The following is a 16,180-nucleotide window of genomic DNA, read 5'->3' on the forward strand; positions in this document are numbered from 1 at the left end:
AAAGTATTGCAAGAAATGTTGCAGCTATGTGGGATTAAAATAGGAGTGTGAGATTCAAAGCAATCCTTCTGTCATTAAACCAGGGTTTTGTAATCATGGGTAACCTCAAAATAAAGTTGAATCCAGAAGGGGCTGCAAGAATGTTCACTCTGTGTCCCCAAACTAGGCTTCGAGTCCCTTAAAAGCCTTTATTAACCTTTACAAAGGTTTGTAAATGTTAAAAATTTGAGTGTCAGGGAAAGAGATGAGGAGAAAGCAGGAATATCGGAACATTTTGCTGCTTTTTTGCCGTGATCTGTTCTCTTTCCAAAAAAAATATTTCTTTGTTGGCTGAAACCAAATAGTCCCAGGATCTATTTTTTTTCCATCTTTGTAATAAGCCTCTACAAATATAAGTTTATGCTTTCCTTATCTTCTCTATTTATCACTGCAATAACTATTCCGATTTCAAACGCCAGGTGGTTTCCTACAAATTTCCTAGTACCAGAGCTCATTGTTGTGGTGTCAGTAGGAAGGAAAGTTAGACTGATAGTTTTGTGTTTCATCATTGCTTTTCTCTGTTGGGGTTTTCTTAGGATAAACTGTTCTTAGCTCTATTCTTGAATTCTGCACTAAGATCTGTAGTGTGGCTGAACTTAGCAAAGTACATAATGCTTTGCAAACTCCATCCGGTGTGAGCAAGAGATCGTTCCACATGGTTTATATAATGCCTTTAAAGCCTTTGAGAATGGGAAGATGCCACAGGTGGTGTTGACACGACTGCCTCCTTTCTCCTGGAAGATAACTTTGGAGTTGATTTGCTGTTCTTTTGCGCTCTAGGTCTTTCCAATGGTCCTGAAGCAATGGAAGTTGATGGTCTCCAGGAAGTTCCCCTCTGTAGCTGTCGAATGGAAACCCCCAAAAGCAGAGAGATTACCACGCTAGCCAACAACCAGTGTATGGCAACGGAGAGTGTGGATAATGAGGTAGGAGCTTGTCTTTCAGCTTCTTGCAGAGTTTTCTCCTGTGGAGAAAGAAACAAGCAAAGCTGTGCAGCTGCCCAGCAAGGTGTTGAGCTGCGAACATGTGTCAGGTCATGCTAAGGCTCTGTGAGCCTGCAAGATTGGGCATCCACCGATGCATGTGAATGGCAAGACAAACACCTCACTCCTGCAGCTGGAGGCTCCAGCACTCTACATGTGTCACACAATCAAATTAAAGGCGCTCTAAAGTGAGGAGATAGTGCTTGTCTGTGTGCTAGTTGAAGAGACATTGGGTGGATCTCTTCTACTTGTCTTGGCCTATGTGGTGTAGCAGACATACTTCAGGCGAAGTGGACTAAAATACATTAGCATGCATCAAAGTGAGAAAATCCAATCAGAGCAAGCTTAGAGCTGGTTTCCCTTGACTACGAAGGAGCTGATGCAAACCTTCCCGTAGCCAGCTTTTGAGTTTCTGGAACTTGGCATGCTGTCCACCTGCTCAGTCTCTCCCAGCTTCCTCTTTCCTCCTCCCCCGAAGAGGCTTCTGTTACAAAGCTTCTTATGTCCTGGCAACCCTGCACTGCCTCCAGGTCTGGCTGACTAAAAACTCCTGCACTTGATGACTTTCAGTTGATTACAGCTGGGCTGGTTGGGCTCTACTGGTTCCAGAAGTGTGGAAGTCAGTGGCAGAAGTGACTCCCTCCTAGATTTTGGAAAGTAAGACTTCAGGACAGAAGCAAACTCTTTCGATCCTCCTTTTCCTGGAAGGCACTTGTGTTTCTTCTAAGCTGCAGCTGAGACACAGTCACACTGTACCACTCTGATACTTGCTGATAGTAGGACAGGGAGCCAAAATCTTCCTAGTTCTTCTGTGGGTTCCCAGGAGAAGGGTGGGTGAATGAAGAGAGACAGGGAGGAAAGTAATGAAATTTAGAGGTGAGCTCTATTTCTGTTAGTATGTGCTGGTATCCTATGTAGAAAGGAATTTCCAAAGCCTGGCAAGCAATATTGATTTATTAAAGAGAGAACACCCTGGAAACTTGGAGAGAGAGGGACTAGTGTCCCCCAATGTTTCGAAATAAAAATAAATGAAAGAGTTTCTCTTGCATATGGTTATTTGATAGTTCTTTCCCCAGATAGATTAGAGAGAATAGCAAAGGCCATGCTTTGTTAGATTCTTTTTCATAGAGGGATATTAAATGACTCATAGATGTTATAAGGATATTGTATGTATGAATAGTAGGTTCTCCCAACTGTCATGTCCTTGGATAATGTTATAAATAGTTATGAGCGCTCTGCTGTACTCTCTAATGGTTGGAAAATAGCAATTAATCATTTCAGACTTTTTAAAGTTTCTGACAAATAATATTAAGTGTGACATAATAGTACAGGGAGGACTTGTTCACACAGACAGTGCTCCTTCTCACGCGTTCAGTTCATCATTTGCTCACTTCATAAGTAAAGTAAATGGAATTGTCCTCTTTTCTGCCACTCCTGCAAACTCTAGGATCTGCATTAACAGTGATCACTCTAGCCAAGGGGTCACAACAGGTAGACCTTGCAGCTAGAATTTGGGTAACTTGGATCAGAGACAAAATACCGGTGAATCAGTAAGCCAGGTTAAATTCTGTTCTGTTCTCTGCAGTGCTGTTGGTTCTGTAGGACAAATGGAGTTAAAAAATACATAGATATGTTGGGGAAGGAGTCTAGTTAGGCAGAGAACAAGCAGCAGGTAGAAGCTGAGCTGGACAGAGAGGGACAGTCGCAGTCTGCTAGTGGTGAGTCGGCCCTGTGTTTGTTCCTGACCCTTCGATCACGGCGGCAGTGCACAATAAACCCTGCATGGATTTTTGTAGGGATGTTTCCTTGTAAAAGCCTTCATGTTTAAATTTCTAGTTTGTTAAAAGTCCTTTGTTAAGCATCTGGAGGGAGCAAGGCATTACAAAGACGAACTTACAGAACCTGAGCAGTTTTGCGTCATGCTAGCAGGTGGCAACTAGGATGTGGAAGTATTGTAGCGGTATGAATGGGGGCAGTGGAAGGAAGCACTGATCTTTCTGATGCAGCAAAGTGAGTAACACCAGTAGGGAAAAGTGAATCCCAACTTTAGAGCCTGCTGTCATAAGTAAAATAAGGCAGCGCAAGAGAAGACAGGTTTTTAAGCCTGAAATTGTACATTTTTTTTAGAAAACATACTCAAAACGTAACTTCAGTTGAGCTCTGGTGAAGCCTGGCTGTTTGTCCCTGTGGTCTGGGCAGGGGCCAGTGCTGGAACCAGTACAGACGAAAACTTAGCTGGCAGCGAAGAGCTGTTATTTTCCCCTTTATCTTTCTGTGACTTATACTTTTGAACAGTAACAAGATTTAGTGCATATGGTCTTGTTCTCTTGGTCACTGACACCCGCTCTTCCTGGCAAAATAAGAGCGTATGTTGTCTGAGTCAGGCCCATGGGACTGCCCATTCTGTGGCTGCTTGACTGTTGTGCGTTTCCAGTTATGATTTTTCTTGCAAGGAACAAACGACTCTGGGCCACATGCATGTTAGTTAGTAAATGATGCATTTCTTCTTGTGAGAGCAGCTTTCACAGCTTCCTGCTGCACTGCTAATGCTATCTGGCATACATCTGAATTACTGTGAAAAAGCCAGGGCTCATCAGGGCAGTGTGCAAAAGCTTCCTCCGCACAAGCACAGAGAGTGTTTTGGTCTCCAGTAATTTCATTTCCTTTAATTTCTCCTGTTCCAGCTGGGCCGATGCACAAACAGTGTGGTTAAGTATGAACTGATGCGCCCGTCTAACAAAGTCCAGCTTTTGGTGCTGTGTGAGGACCATAGAGGGAGGATGGTGAAACACCAGTGTTGCCCTGGCTGTGGATACTTTTGCACTGCAGTAAGTCCGTGCTCTCAATCTAGGGAAGGGGGTGCCTGTCACAGTAGCTGAAAGAGTCGGAGGTGGAGATGTACCTGAAGGGGTTTACTGACTTCCTGGCATAAGCTCCACCTCTTTCCACAGCACATCAGATGGTGTTTTGTACAAGAGGAATGTATTTGAGGGTAGCTAAAGTTGTTCCTTTAACTCCCTGGAGACCCCAGGAGATGTTACTGCCTGGTTTTCATTGTGATTTCCCACAGTGGATGTCTGGCCTTAGGAATTTCTTTGGAGTGAGTTTTTTTTTTATTATTTTCTTCCTCTGCACAGGTCAGTCGCATCAAAAGTTACGTTAGGCTGCTTTGTAAATCAGTCTGTGTATGCAAAGTGGTTCTGTCCCACGACCAGCTCATGAGGGTTTAGATGGGGAACCTAAGTGATGGCATTGGAACAAGACAGTGCTTCAGATCTCCCACTTCTTCTTTACTTCTGCCACCAAGACTTTTAATAGCTTTAGTCTAGTCCTTTTAAGTCATCAGTATCCTAATTTCCCTGTTGGTAAAGCTGATAGAACAGCAATTCTCTGCCTCATAGGGTGATTGGGAAGCTTAATTGTCTGGTGTTAGTGAAGTGCTCTTTATGACTGAAGGAAAGATGCTACAGTAGTCTCAAGCATTACTATAATAAGTGGAACCATCATGAGTTTTCATGCTGAGTCAAAGATCATTTAAAAGATAAAATCCTCAAAACCCTTAAAGACATTTTTCAAAGCTGAAATAAAGGTAATTAGATTTCTTTGGAGGACTGTGAATTCAGGAGGAAAGAGGGCTTTAACTAACCTTTCCTTAAGGAAAGGTTACATCTCTAAATGACATGTCATAGTTCATAGAGGTGAGGCTAGGAGTGTTTGAGTCTGTGCTGTCCATCACTAATAACGCAGCACAGGAGGGCTTTAGGTAACACTAATGTCGTAGAGTAATGACTTCTGGGGTACCTTCAGTTCAGAAGACTTTACTGGAAAGGGAAAATAATTTTAAGAAATGTTGCTCAAGTCCGTTGAAGGAGCAGCTGGCCACCTTACTGGGGTTAAACAGCATACAGATCCTTAGGGCTGGTCCAAGCGTAGAAGCCGCATGCTTTTGGTTATGTTGGAATAACAAGTTGGTGTAATCACATTAGTGTGGTTCCCTTGAATGGTTTGAGTACAGCTTTGTTAGGTAGTTCTCATGCTGGCTTAGCGCAGAGATACAAAGTTTTCCTTTGCAGTTTTGGGGGAGTCCTTACAGTACACTGGCACATCTAGAAACATAAGGAAGACCTTCAAGTGTTAGAGGGAAGAGCTGGGAATTGGGACTTCTTGGTTCTGTTTCCTGAGTGCAATTAAAACTTACTTTGCAGTCCCTAGCTAAATGAATTTTGTCCCAGTACCTTCGTTTTATTCTCTTCTAAAGTAGCGGCAGTGTTGGCTTACTGTATTGGAAGAGAAAGGGACGAGAATGGTGAGGAATGAAGTATTTAAGAAATCTGCGGATGAAGCACGTAGAAGCGGGAAGGCACGTAGTGACCAAGGTGTGAATTTCTTCTATGTGATTTTTCTAGGGCACTTTCATGGAGTGTCAGCCTGAGAGCAGCATCTCCCACCGTTTCCACAAGAACTGTGCCTCCCAGGTCAATGACATGAGCTACTGCCCACACTGTGGGGAAGAGGCCTCGAAGGCGAAGGAGGTAACAATAGCAAAAGCGGACACGACTTCGACAGTGTCGCTGACCTATGAGCAGCAGAAACCAGCAGCTGTGGAGGGAAGGGCTGACACCACGACGGGGAGGTGAGCTTGGGAGCACGTGGCAACCTCAAGCCTTGCCCTGGACATTGTTTTGCGTTTGAAGCCTCATGCTCTTCCTGACACAGCAAAGTGTTTTCTTGTCTGCCTCTGACCGGCCAAACTCAGCTGTTGTAATCTGCAAGCATATTCTTTGTTGCTCACTATCTCTGAGAGAAGCACAGCCACACAGGGAGAGCTGGGGGTAGCGGGCTTGAGGTGGGTGACTAAGGTATGAAGCTAGGAAGGCGTGGAAGTTGATACAGTTCCTGCCTCCTGTTGTTAGGAGTGGAGTAATAGTGGAATGGCTTGGCATTGCCAGGGCTTGTGGAAAGGTAGGGAAATGTATGTGGTGCCTAGCATGGCATGCAACTCAGAGCAATCAGGACAGGTACAAAGAGAGAACCAGAACACAGAGGAAAACAAACATCAAACCATCCCTATGTTGAGCTGTTTTCCGAGAAGTGCTTTGGCCTTCCAGGTGATCTGATGTTCTGATGGCATTTATGACTTGCAGTAAGTGGAACAGTGTCCTCAGCCCTATTTTCCTCCATTTCCGGTCACACAGGCTACATCTAAATGTAACCAGAGGGTAGTGCAACTCCTGTTTGGGGCAGGAGTTCTTTCTTACTGAAGGGGCTGTAAAATGTATCAGTTTGTGTTGCAAATTCATTTAAGCTATCTGCATTTTAAGGACATTTCCTTTCCTTCTTTGGCATAAGATACACATACTCTTGTCTATTTTTAATGGTTATGCTTTGGCTCTCTCTCACTTCTTCACTTCAGTGGCACTGGAACACGGTTGTCAGAGGAAGATAAGCCGGAAAGTTCAGCTGCTGAAGTGTTTGACATGGCTGGGTCTTCAGTTTTTCCAAAGCCCACTACTAGCCTCACCCAGGGACCAGTTAAAGAAACTTTGGAAAGTGCCCTAATTGCCCTGGATTCTGAAAAGTAAGAAAAGGCCTCTGCATCTCTTCAGTTCTGGCGCTGTTGCTTGACCTAGAGAAAACTGAGATATAGTCTCTTTAGATTTTGGCCCCACTTAAGCACAAAGTATTTTTGTTCCCTTCAGTCATTCATCACCCCCAATAGATTACTGAGTCAAGAAAACAGTTACAGCTCTCAATGTCTTACTGATTTGTCTGGAGGAATTGGTCTTTCCCTGGTCCTCCAGTTGCAGCTGTAACTACTAGGAATTCCCATTCCCATTATTAAAATCCCGAATTTATTAATTAGCACTACTGTGTAGATACCCTTGATAGAACAAGGCTGTTGTGGTTTGAGGTGCAAGTCTGAAGGTACCTTTCTGGAGAGCTGATATTCTTGGGTTTTGTGGCATTCTAGAGCTGTACCCTAGGAAAAGAGTTTGCCATGTGCATGGCGTAGTAGTGGGGTGCAGTAAAATTCTGGGAATGTTCTTCAGTGAGTATTAGTTACACCTCTTTCCCCACTCCTACAGACCCAAGAAGTTACGGTTCCATCCGAAGCAGTTGTACTTCTCTGCTAGGCAAGGAGAGCTGCAAAAAGTCCTGCTTATGTTGGGTAAGTGGCTCTTTCCCAGGACATTGTGTGTTTGGCAGTACTCCCAGCTCCTGCCAGACAGTTGCCGGAGTCCAGTTCCCAGCATGGCAGCACGTCATATTCCCAGTACCCCTTGTGAGTGGTGTGGGAGGAGAAAACCGCTTTGGCAAGTAACGTGTCATTTGAAATGGCTTCATCTTTCTCTGAAAAGTGGACTTGCTCCCAACTTGCTTCTGCGTTTGGACTCAGTTTCGGCCAGAGATGCTGCTTTCTGTCCTCAAGTGACCTACACATGATTTTCCGGTCTGACAGAACTTTGTCTCTCCATGCAGTGGGATAGTTGCAGTTGTGCATCCAACAGGGATGTAAAAAGATGTGAGTGCGTTTAAGTTAGGCTCCATCAGCAAGAGAGCAGAAAGGAAGAGATCTTCAATACATAAGGCTTGAATACATACGGCTTTTTTTGAGGTGCATAATTGTCTGTCACCAGATGACTTTGAACTACTGAGATTTCTTTAATCAACAAATATTCCCAAGGAGTCTCCCCATTTGAAAGACACAGCATTTCCTTGGGATCACTTCCTTTTCACTCCAGTACTTTGCATTATGTGTTTTTTAGACGTTTTCTGTTGTTTTCATTTATCAAATTCTTCTTTTTTCTTCTAGCAAATGTTAGCTTAATTGTTTGTGTCTTTAATAACACAAAAATGTTATTCATTGATACTTAAGTATAGCTTCATGTGCAACATATTATCATTCGCAGGTATCTTTGTCAGGCTGCCATCAGCTGTGAGAATTGCTGGCAAGATCTGTTGCCGGTGTTAATTGGAGTAGCTTCATCCAGTTTGGAGCCCTGTATTTGCAGGGGTGCAAAGAGGGTCACTAATACTAAGAGCAGCTAATAGTGGTCTTGAAGCAGGAAAGGTCAGGTGGTACTGATTCCTCATTTTTTCCAACTTCCAAAGCAGCAAATCTTTCGTTTTTATCCTTTTACATTGTTGATTGTTTTTGTTACTCTGAGCAATTGGAAGTTGCGAATCTGACGGAGATGGAGATGGCCTTTGGGCTAACAAACAGTAGATACCTGCCTGAGCTCTACAAAAGCAGTGGCTGTTTTTTGTTCTCTAGATGGGTCAGCACACTGTGGATTTCACTAAAAATTTCTGGTAGAAATTATAGTGCCTTGAAGGTAAAAAAAATTCCGTGAAGTCTTTGGTTTGAGGACTTGCATATCAAATGTCCATCAGACAACCCCGAGAGCTTTCTTATTTGGGTGCGTAGTGAATTGTGAGAAGTGCTGAGTGTGGGTTGGAAACAACATCTTTAAAAGCCTTTAGCTGAGACCTTTGGTTCTGTTGTTATACTTTTCTCTAATCTCTGAACTGTGGTTGAAAGTCTCTCTGTTCTGTTTTTCAGTGGATGGAATTGATCCTAATTTTAAAATGGAGCATCAGAGTAAGAGAACCCCTCTTCATGCTGCTGCTGAGTCTGGCCACGTGGACATCTGCCATATGCTGATTCAGGTTCGTCTCCACTTAATGTTTTTTCGGACAAACAGCTTTGTATGGTTTTTGGTCTGCTGTCCCACATGGCTGAAGAGCACTTGGAAATTAACCCTGAAACTTCTCTCCTATAAAAACTTCTTCGTTCTCAGAGTGTGCTGAGAGTAGAGAGGTGGAGAGTAGCATGAAGACTTGGATGATGTGACCAAAGCATTCTAGGCTATCCTCCAAGTGAGCTTCACTGATCGTACAGTGAGCATGTGAGCGTTGATGCAGGGCACTCTGGAGTGTGTGGGAACTTACATGCCTAACACACCTGGTAGTTCAGTACAGTGCCAGATGTGCCAGCACAAGCTGTCTATGGGCAGCCTGCAGGTGATCTGTAAGCTGGTGTCAAAGTTACTCTTTGTAATGAAGGTGGTTAGGCTCTAGAGCATGCCCTTCTAAAAGGTCCTTTCTTCCTCTTCTGTCAAAAACTGAGCAACCCCAGCAGGATTCTCCTTTACGATGTAAATATCCCGCAGGTCAAAATAAGAGAAAGATTTACATGTGGCTTACCATTCAGTTTGAATAAGAGAAGACAGTCAGAAAAAGTAGGAGTGTTCTTGCTGATGCTGCTCCAAAGTGGCACGAGAAAAAAAAAGGCTTTTAAAAGATTCTGAAAATTCATTTACTTATTTTTATATTGCCGTACATCATCATGAGTGACTGGCAGTATGTTTTGTTTGCCCTGTGTGACTGGGAAACCTTAAAGGGACTTTGCGAATGTGGCAATATCGCTATCTCTGAAAATGAGCCTGCTGAGACGCTGGTTTGGGCATTCAGGATCGGAGTTCGAAGTGCTACTTGAAGACGGAGCTATGGGCCAGCTGCTGCTTTCACTCATTAGAGTCACTGCGTGTGAAGGCAATGGAATGACTTGCATGATTTGCAAGATGTTACAAGCAATTGGAATTGAGTATCGGAAGGGTTAGTTTGTTTCCAAGATCCTTCATCATCCTGTCTGTTCCCTGATGTCTGGGTACTGCAGTTGCGCAGTCTTTGGCTGGGAATGTCCCCAGCTCGTTAAACTTGAAATGCCTCTTCTCTAGCCTGAATTGTTGCAGCTATTTAAAAGTAATCAAAACAAATGCATTCACTGGGAGGCACCTGGAAGCAATGGGGCCATCTCCTCATGCCAGGTGAGCCTGAGTCAGCGTGTTCCTACTGTAAACAGGTCTTTGCTTCGCTCATAGAGGCACACTCAACTTGCCAAGAGTTGTGCTGCCTCTGAACCAGAAGGTTTGAGATTTTCTTTTGTTTTCTTAAGTGTTGTGTGAGTTACTGAGCTAAAGCAAAGCATTAATGTAGTCATAACAGTTGACACGGTAGTGTTTTGGAAAAGAATAAGGTTTTTGTCCAAGGCACTCCGTATTGAACTAAATGTACTCTCAGGGAAGACTGTGGAAATGTTACCATTGATTTCAACAGAAAGAGCCGATCGCCAGAATTTTTTTAGAACTCCTGCCTTGGTTGCCACCAGCAAGTTGTTTCAACTGCTTGTGACAGTGGGAAGAACTGGTTGTTTTGTTCTCAGGTCTGCAGAAATGGTATTTTAGGGAAAATAAAGCTTTTGAAATAAGGAGGAGGTTGGTTTTTTGGAAATGTTGTGCAAATGATATCCAGAAAGCAGTGTTCCAGAATGAATTAATAACACGAGCTGTTTTAACACCAGCAGTTTACTTCGTTATACTCTGGTTATTGGCTGTTGAAGGCTGGAGAGAGGGCAGGCAGTGAATATTGCTTTCCAGAACAGGTTAAATTTGACTGCCTTCTTTCCTGTGTGTGTGTGGTTTTTTTCCCCTTCTTTTCTAGTTTTTATGGCTAAATTTGAGAAACAACCTGCTGCTAAATCTGTATTCCCACATCCTCCTTCTGCTAAACAGTAGTGATTGTAATTGTTTGTGTATCTGCCTTGGCCTCCTAACAGGCTGGTGCTAATATAGACACCTGCTCAGAGGACCAGAGGACTCCACTGATGGAAGCAGCAGAAAACAACCATCTGGAAACTGTGAAATACCTTATCAAGGCTGGAGCACTAGTAGACCCTAAGGTAGCAGTTTATTCCTTACCTTTTCCCCCAAAGAAGCCTCTGTCAGCCATTTATTTCTTGAGAGATCTTAAGTTTTGAGTGCAAGCGCATGGGAAGAGGGGAGATGGACTTGTTTGTCTTGGGGACGAAGACTTGGAAAGGCTATGGTTGTTGGTAGTAGTATTTTAATGATCCAGTGGGCTAGCTGTGAGCAGTTTGGGGCTAGTGCGGTCACTTGCTACGTCAGTTTACAGCACCCAAGATAGTGGGCATTTGATCCCATATGGAGTCTCTAGATACTAGTGTCACAAAACCATTGCGATGATTTTGGAGTTTACTGATTTCAAGGTTTCCTTCTGTGCATATTCTAATGAGATTTTTGTGGTGACATTTTAAAATGTGCTGGTAATTAGGTGCTCGCAAAGCTAGCAAAAAGGACAGAGGAAGCTTTGCTTTCCGAAGGCCTGATGTGCTTTTTTTTCTTAGAGCCACACTGCAGTGGCAAAATTGGACACCATCTTTAAAATCTCTACCCTTTAATTTAAACAAATACTAGAAAATGCAGCTGTCTGTTTGCCTTTAACATGCTGTAGTTGCTTTTCAATCTTGGAAAATACACAGATTGTTTATTAGTCCTATAAATCAGACGCTCCCCTCGTGAACTTTGTATTGTTACAACCTGCCCCTGTTGGCTCACGCCCATGGTGTTGCTGGGGAGAGCAGCAGATGGGATGGGATGCTCTGTCCACTGGGAAGTGGGCTGGGGCCAGGAGGATTGCCTGAGCTATTAAATGCAGTCCATTCGTGAGTCTTTGGATAGCTCCTTGGGAGGCTAGTTCCATACCAGGAAGGAGGAAAGGGCAAACACCTGCAGGTTCATGCTAGCCGCTGTCCTGACCATCCTGGAGTAATCCAGACATCTCTCATCTGATTATTCATGTCAAAGAAAAAAGAGATTTTTCATTTGTGAGGGTGCAGAGAAGGAAAAAATCTTGAGCTTGCAAAAGCAAATTAGAAGCCTGAGATCACTGTAATACTTCTGAAGTCTAGACTAGTTTATTATGTTAATTAGTTTCTTGTACCAAATTAGTCATCTTTTGAAATTAGCAACATTGCTATAAAATCAGCTCCAGCCATTTCTATGAATAACCACAGAATTGACCGCTAAGTGTGTTCTGTCACCAGCCTGGAGCAGCAGGACTGTTGGGTGGATGGGGACAGTGAGAACAGCAGGATGAGGGGTGGAGGTTTCTGATGCTGAAGGTGCTGATTCTGTTAATAGGACATAATAGCCCCACTCAGGAACTTCATTTTAAAATATGCCTGTTCTCCATAAGGTTGAGAAGCTGCCCTTATCTCATACTGGTCTAAGGGGAAAGCTGTGGCATCGTTCAGATGCGTGTCTGGCAGTTAGGGGAGAGCAGAAAGCCCTTGTTTGCCCCAAGGAGCTCACTGAGTATAATCCCTGACCTGAAACTTTCCGCCCTTGCTCAGTGAGTTGCTCCCTAGCACTGAGCCGTGGTCTCTGTTTGGAGCAACATCCGAATGGAGCAGTCATACTGTTTTCCAGTCTCTCATTCCTCCTTTTATTTCGTGGTCTTTGGGCCTTCCTATATGCTAAGCTCTTGGGCTATAAATGTCTGATAAAAATCAGACTCCAGCCAAGATTTTTGGTGTTAGTGTGGGAGTGTCTCCATCATGACTCAGAGCCCCAACCTGTCCATCTACATCAGACTCTGTATTCAGAGCTCTGAAAAGCATTTTTCTTTTCAACCTCTACTATTATGTTTTATCCTTTATCTCAGTACATGAGTGCAGGCGTGTTGGGGAGTTGGCCTTTCTGTCCTTCTGCAGCGCACCCCTCTGTCCCGCTGCTTCTGCAGAGCAGCTGTGCTGGGATAAATGCATGTGCTAACGAACACAGCAAAACTTGCGTATGCGTGGCATTTCTGGTAGAGAAAAGACTGCTTTTATGATGTGAAGTGCAGTGCTCTACAGAGGCCCTGCCTCGGTAGAGGAACTCTGGTCTCCCCTTGGTTCTCGAGCGTGCGCAGCAGCTGAAGAGGGTCCATTGGCCAGGGAGATATGACGCTCCCTCCCCAGATTTTGCAGAGCAACCTCTTTCTGTGGTCTGCTTGGCAGTGGTCGTGTGACTGAGATTTGTGTAATACTCCCTATGCTCAGGGCTTGCACTGGCTGCAGCTGCTCTCTAACCACGTGGCAGTGGGCCGGAGGCATTTGGAGTCCTCTACTGTGGCCATAAACTTGTCTCTCTGATGTTGCTAAGTATCATTATTGTTGAGTAGATGTGAGAAGTGATGAGCGGTGATTGTTCCCTGAACGTTTGTTCTGTGATTGTGTCCAGGATGCGGAGGGATCCACGTGTCTGCACTTGGCTGCCAAGAAGGGGCACTACGATGTAGTTCAGTATCTTCTCTCCAACGGACAGATGGATGTCAACTGCCAGGTAAAGGCTTTCTACAGGTCACAGAAGCTGCTTTTCTTGGGTCAGGAATCTGAGTCTTATCAGCATACTGTCTAGACAGTCGTTACTCAAATGCAGTCCTGCTACTAGGAGAAATCTGAGGAAAGTTGTAGGCTGACAGTGCCAAGAGTGTCCAGTTCTGCCTTTCTCTCTACTGACCTGATGGAAACTTGTCTTCCATATGCCTCCATTTGCAGTTTCTCCTTGAACCTGAATCTGACTATGGAGGCTGTTTCTCTAGGGTCCTTGGGTCACTGCCCTGCCTTCTAGCACAGGAGTGGGGTTGCTGACCTGCTTTAGGGACCGGGATCTAGCCTGTCACTCAGGTGGCAAGCTGTCCTAGAAGAGACCTGCTGCTGCAGGGTGTGGCAACGCTGCCTTAGGTATTCCTCGTTCTGGGGGAAGGCCAGCTCTCCTGGGTTGCGCAGTGATCTTTTATATGAGCTTTTTACATAAGCTGGATGTTCTTTGTGCCTTTTGGTCAGTCGGCTGTATTTGAACACCCTGGAGATCCATTGGCGGTGTGCTGAGCTGCAAATAAACTTAGAGTCTGCTGAAGTGTATTGGTTCAAATCATGCTGGGCTCTGCAGGACCCTGAGAGACCTTTCTCTGCAGAAGTGAAGGAATGTAATGAGATGGAGAAGGGAAGGAAGGGAAGGGGTCTGTGGCTCTTAAGCAAGGTGCAGCCTGCTGTGGCAGCTAAGGGGCTTGTGGTACTCAACAGGAGACCATCTTGCTATTCTGTGTCTCATCCTTTCCTTTTCCTCCCCAGGATGACGGAGGCTGGACGCCTATGATCTGGGCCACTGAATACAAGCATATTGAGCTGGTGAAGCTGCTGCTTGCGAAGGGGTCGGACATTAACATTCGAGACAATGTGAGGTTCTTCCTGGAATCCATTTCAGAAATAATCCATAATCTCTGTTTAAAAATCAACTGAGCCCAAGAATGCAGCTTGTAGGCTCAGTGCAGTGAGGCACGGTGGTCCCTTGACACAGGTGGTTTGGAGGTGGTGAGTAAACCGCAGGAGAATATTCCTCCATATTTTAGGAAGAAGCCTTGCAAGTTGGTAAGAAGGCCTTTTGCTCCAGCTCTTCTGGCACAGCACCTAAAGATCCTGTAGCTCATGCTACAGGTTGTAGTTGGCTCTTTGCCTAGCTGCTGCTAATCCACCTGGCTGTGCCTGTTCTGTCACTCGGACACCGGGCAGATCCTCCATATGGAGCAGATTTACCTGCTCCATGTTGTCCACAGGCTGGTGTGCACTGGACCTCGGTTGAGCTGTGCAGGGGAGGAGTATCCTGCATACCTTTGGGAGAGCACAGGCTTGTACTCTGAATAGATAGTCTAGATAGGGCAGATTCTGCAACTGGTCTGCTAGCAAATATCCCAGGTCTGTTTTTTTCCTAGGTGTAACAGATGTGTAGCCACCAACGTGGACAGAATGTGCCCAAGCCAGCAGCTCAGCATGCTTGCTTGGTCTGTTCTTCACCTCTGTAAATCCAGCTTTACAATCGGAAATACTTCATACCTTAGCAGTCTGACTCCAAGTGAGTCCAACTTGGCTGGGAGCTTCATCATCCCAGCAGCTTTGAACATCTACTGTGCTGGCCATACTGAGAGGAATTGTTTCAAATTGACAGATAAAGTATGAGGCAGTAACAGGGGAGATGACTGGGAAGAAAGGAGAGAGCGTCTAGGCTTCTGTTTAGGAGATTCGTTATATCAGCACTGCTGCTTTTCTTTTTTCCTAGTAGCATTTTTCTTTCTTCCACTTTGGCACTAAAGTTACTGAAACCCCAGAAGTACCCACAAGGTAAGCTTGGGTGTGAACCAGGACATGATGATGACTCCAAGCTTTTGCCTGAAGGAGATGTGAGATAGTTTGATAAATGAGGGGTAACTCACTGCTTTCTGCTCAGTAAGAGTTTGCAATGAAGTACCTTACCCTCCATAAGTTCACCTTCTAGCATAACTCTTGGGAGTACGTTCTCTTGTCCAAGACTGCTAGTCCGTTTCTGAATCCAATGGATGTAAGCAGCTGTTCTGTATTTGTCTGTTGGATGCTGGCAGAACTAGGTATTTGCATGTTTATCTCTTTGTGCTCAGAAATGGCTCCAGCTGTTCTCAAGGAGTTGTCTTCCCTAGCCTAAAAGTCCCTTCTCTGGAGGAGCCTCCATTTCTTGGTGGCTTACGTAGTTCCGAGGCAGATCCTGATCTGAAGCAGTTCATAAGAGCAAAAGTCGAAGTGGGATGGGGCTTTTTGGGTTGTTGCATTACTGCGCAGCCCTAAGACCGACTCTGAAAAAGACTGACTTGTCTGATCTGTTCCAAAAGCCTGTGGCTACCAATTACTAGTTCATACATTAACTCGTGAAAATCAAATCATCTCAGTCAACAATTTACTTGCTAGAAAAATATCCTCCTGGCAGGTGTGTGTATTGCATATCCATTACTGTAGCTACAGTTTGGTGTCTCCTGATTGCAGTCATTAAAAACAGCGTTACTTGGCCTGAGAAACATCCTACTCTAGGAGAAATGTGTTTGATTATAATTATGCTGCTGTTAGGCAGTAGTTGATGTAAAGCAAAGTAGGGGAATCTAGACGCATGCTGTGTGTATAACCCGTACGAGCAGCAGCATTTGGTGTACAGTCCACTATTATCTTTTTCTTTAGATTGGTACATAATACTGCTTAGGGTTTTTCTGTAGATATTTTTGTAATGGGAGGCAGAAACCACGTAGAAAAAGATCCCCCCACCTTCCTGGTATATGCTAATAACCTCCCTGTTTAAGGAAAGATCTGAGTTAAGTTCAAATGACTAAAGGATGTGCTTTGTTTTTGCTTAAAAAAAAGTTACGTGATCATTACTATCATTGCACTGTTCTAATCGGCATCTTTAGAGCTTGTCATGTGGAAGGATTCTGAAGTGTGCTGCAAATTGCACTGT

At 44.4% G+C, this 16,180-nt stretch overlaps 1 protein-coding gene across 10 annotated transcripts in view; it reads left to right on the plus strand.

The window, feature by feature from the left end:
* The window catches only part of EHMT1 (euchromatic histone lysine methyltransferase 1), a 126,306-nt gene that overhangs the window by 89,761 nt on the left and 20,365 nt on the right, over window positions 1–16,180 (plus strand). For 8 of the 10 annotated variants that reach the window (XM_062590902.1, XM_062590895.1, XM_062590896.1 and 5 more), the window contains 9 exons: window positions 820–965; window positions 3,707–3,850; window positions 5,429–5,655; window positions 6,436–6,600; window positions 7,109–7,191; window positions 8,587–8,693; window positions 10,642–10,764; window positions 13,109–13,210; window positions 14,002–14,106. In XM_062590902.1, the coding sequence (XP_062446886.1) occupies window positions 820–965; window positions 3,707–3,850; window positions 5,429–5,655; window positions 6,436–6,600; window positions 7,109–7,191; window positions 8,587–8,693; window positions 10,642–10,764; window positions 13,109–13,210; window positions 14,002–14,106 (1,202 nt within the window). The remainder of the gene's footprint in view (window positions 1–819; window positions 966–3,706; window positions 3,851–5,428; window positions 5,656–6,435; window positions 6,601–7,108; window positions 7,192–8,586; window positions 8,694–10,641; window positions 10,765–13,108; window positions 13,211–14,001; window positions 14,107–16,180) is intronic. The other 2 variants (XM_062590903.1, XM_062590905.1) reach the window with 1 other exon arrangement.

The sequence above is a fragment of the Rhea pennata genome, chromosome 18 (genome assembly GCF_028389875.1).
Source record: "Rhea pennata isolate bPtePen1 chromosome 18, bPtePen1.pri, whole genome shotgun sequence".
NCBI classification, from domain to species: Eukaryota; Metazoa; Chordata; class Aves; order Rheiformes; family Rheidae; genus Rhea; species Rhea pennata.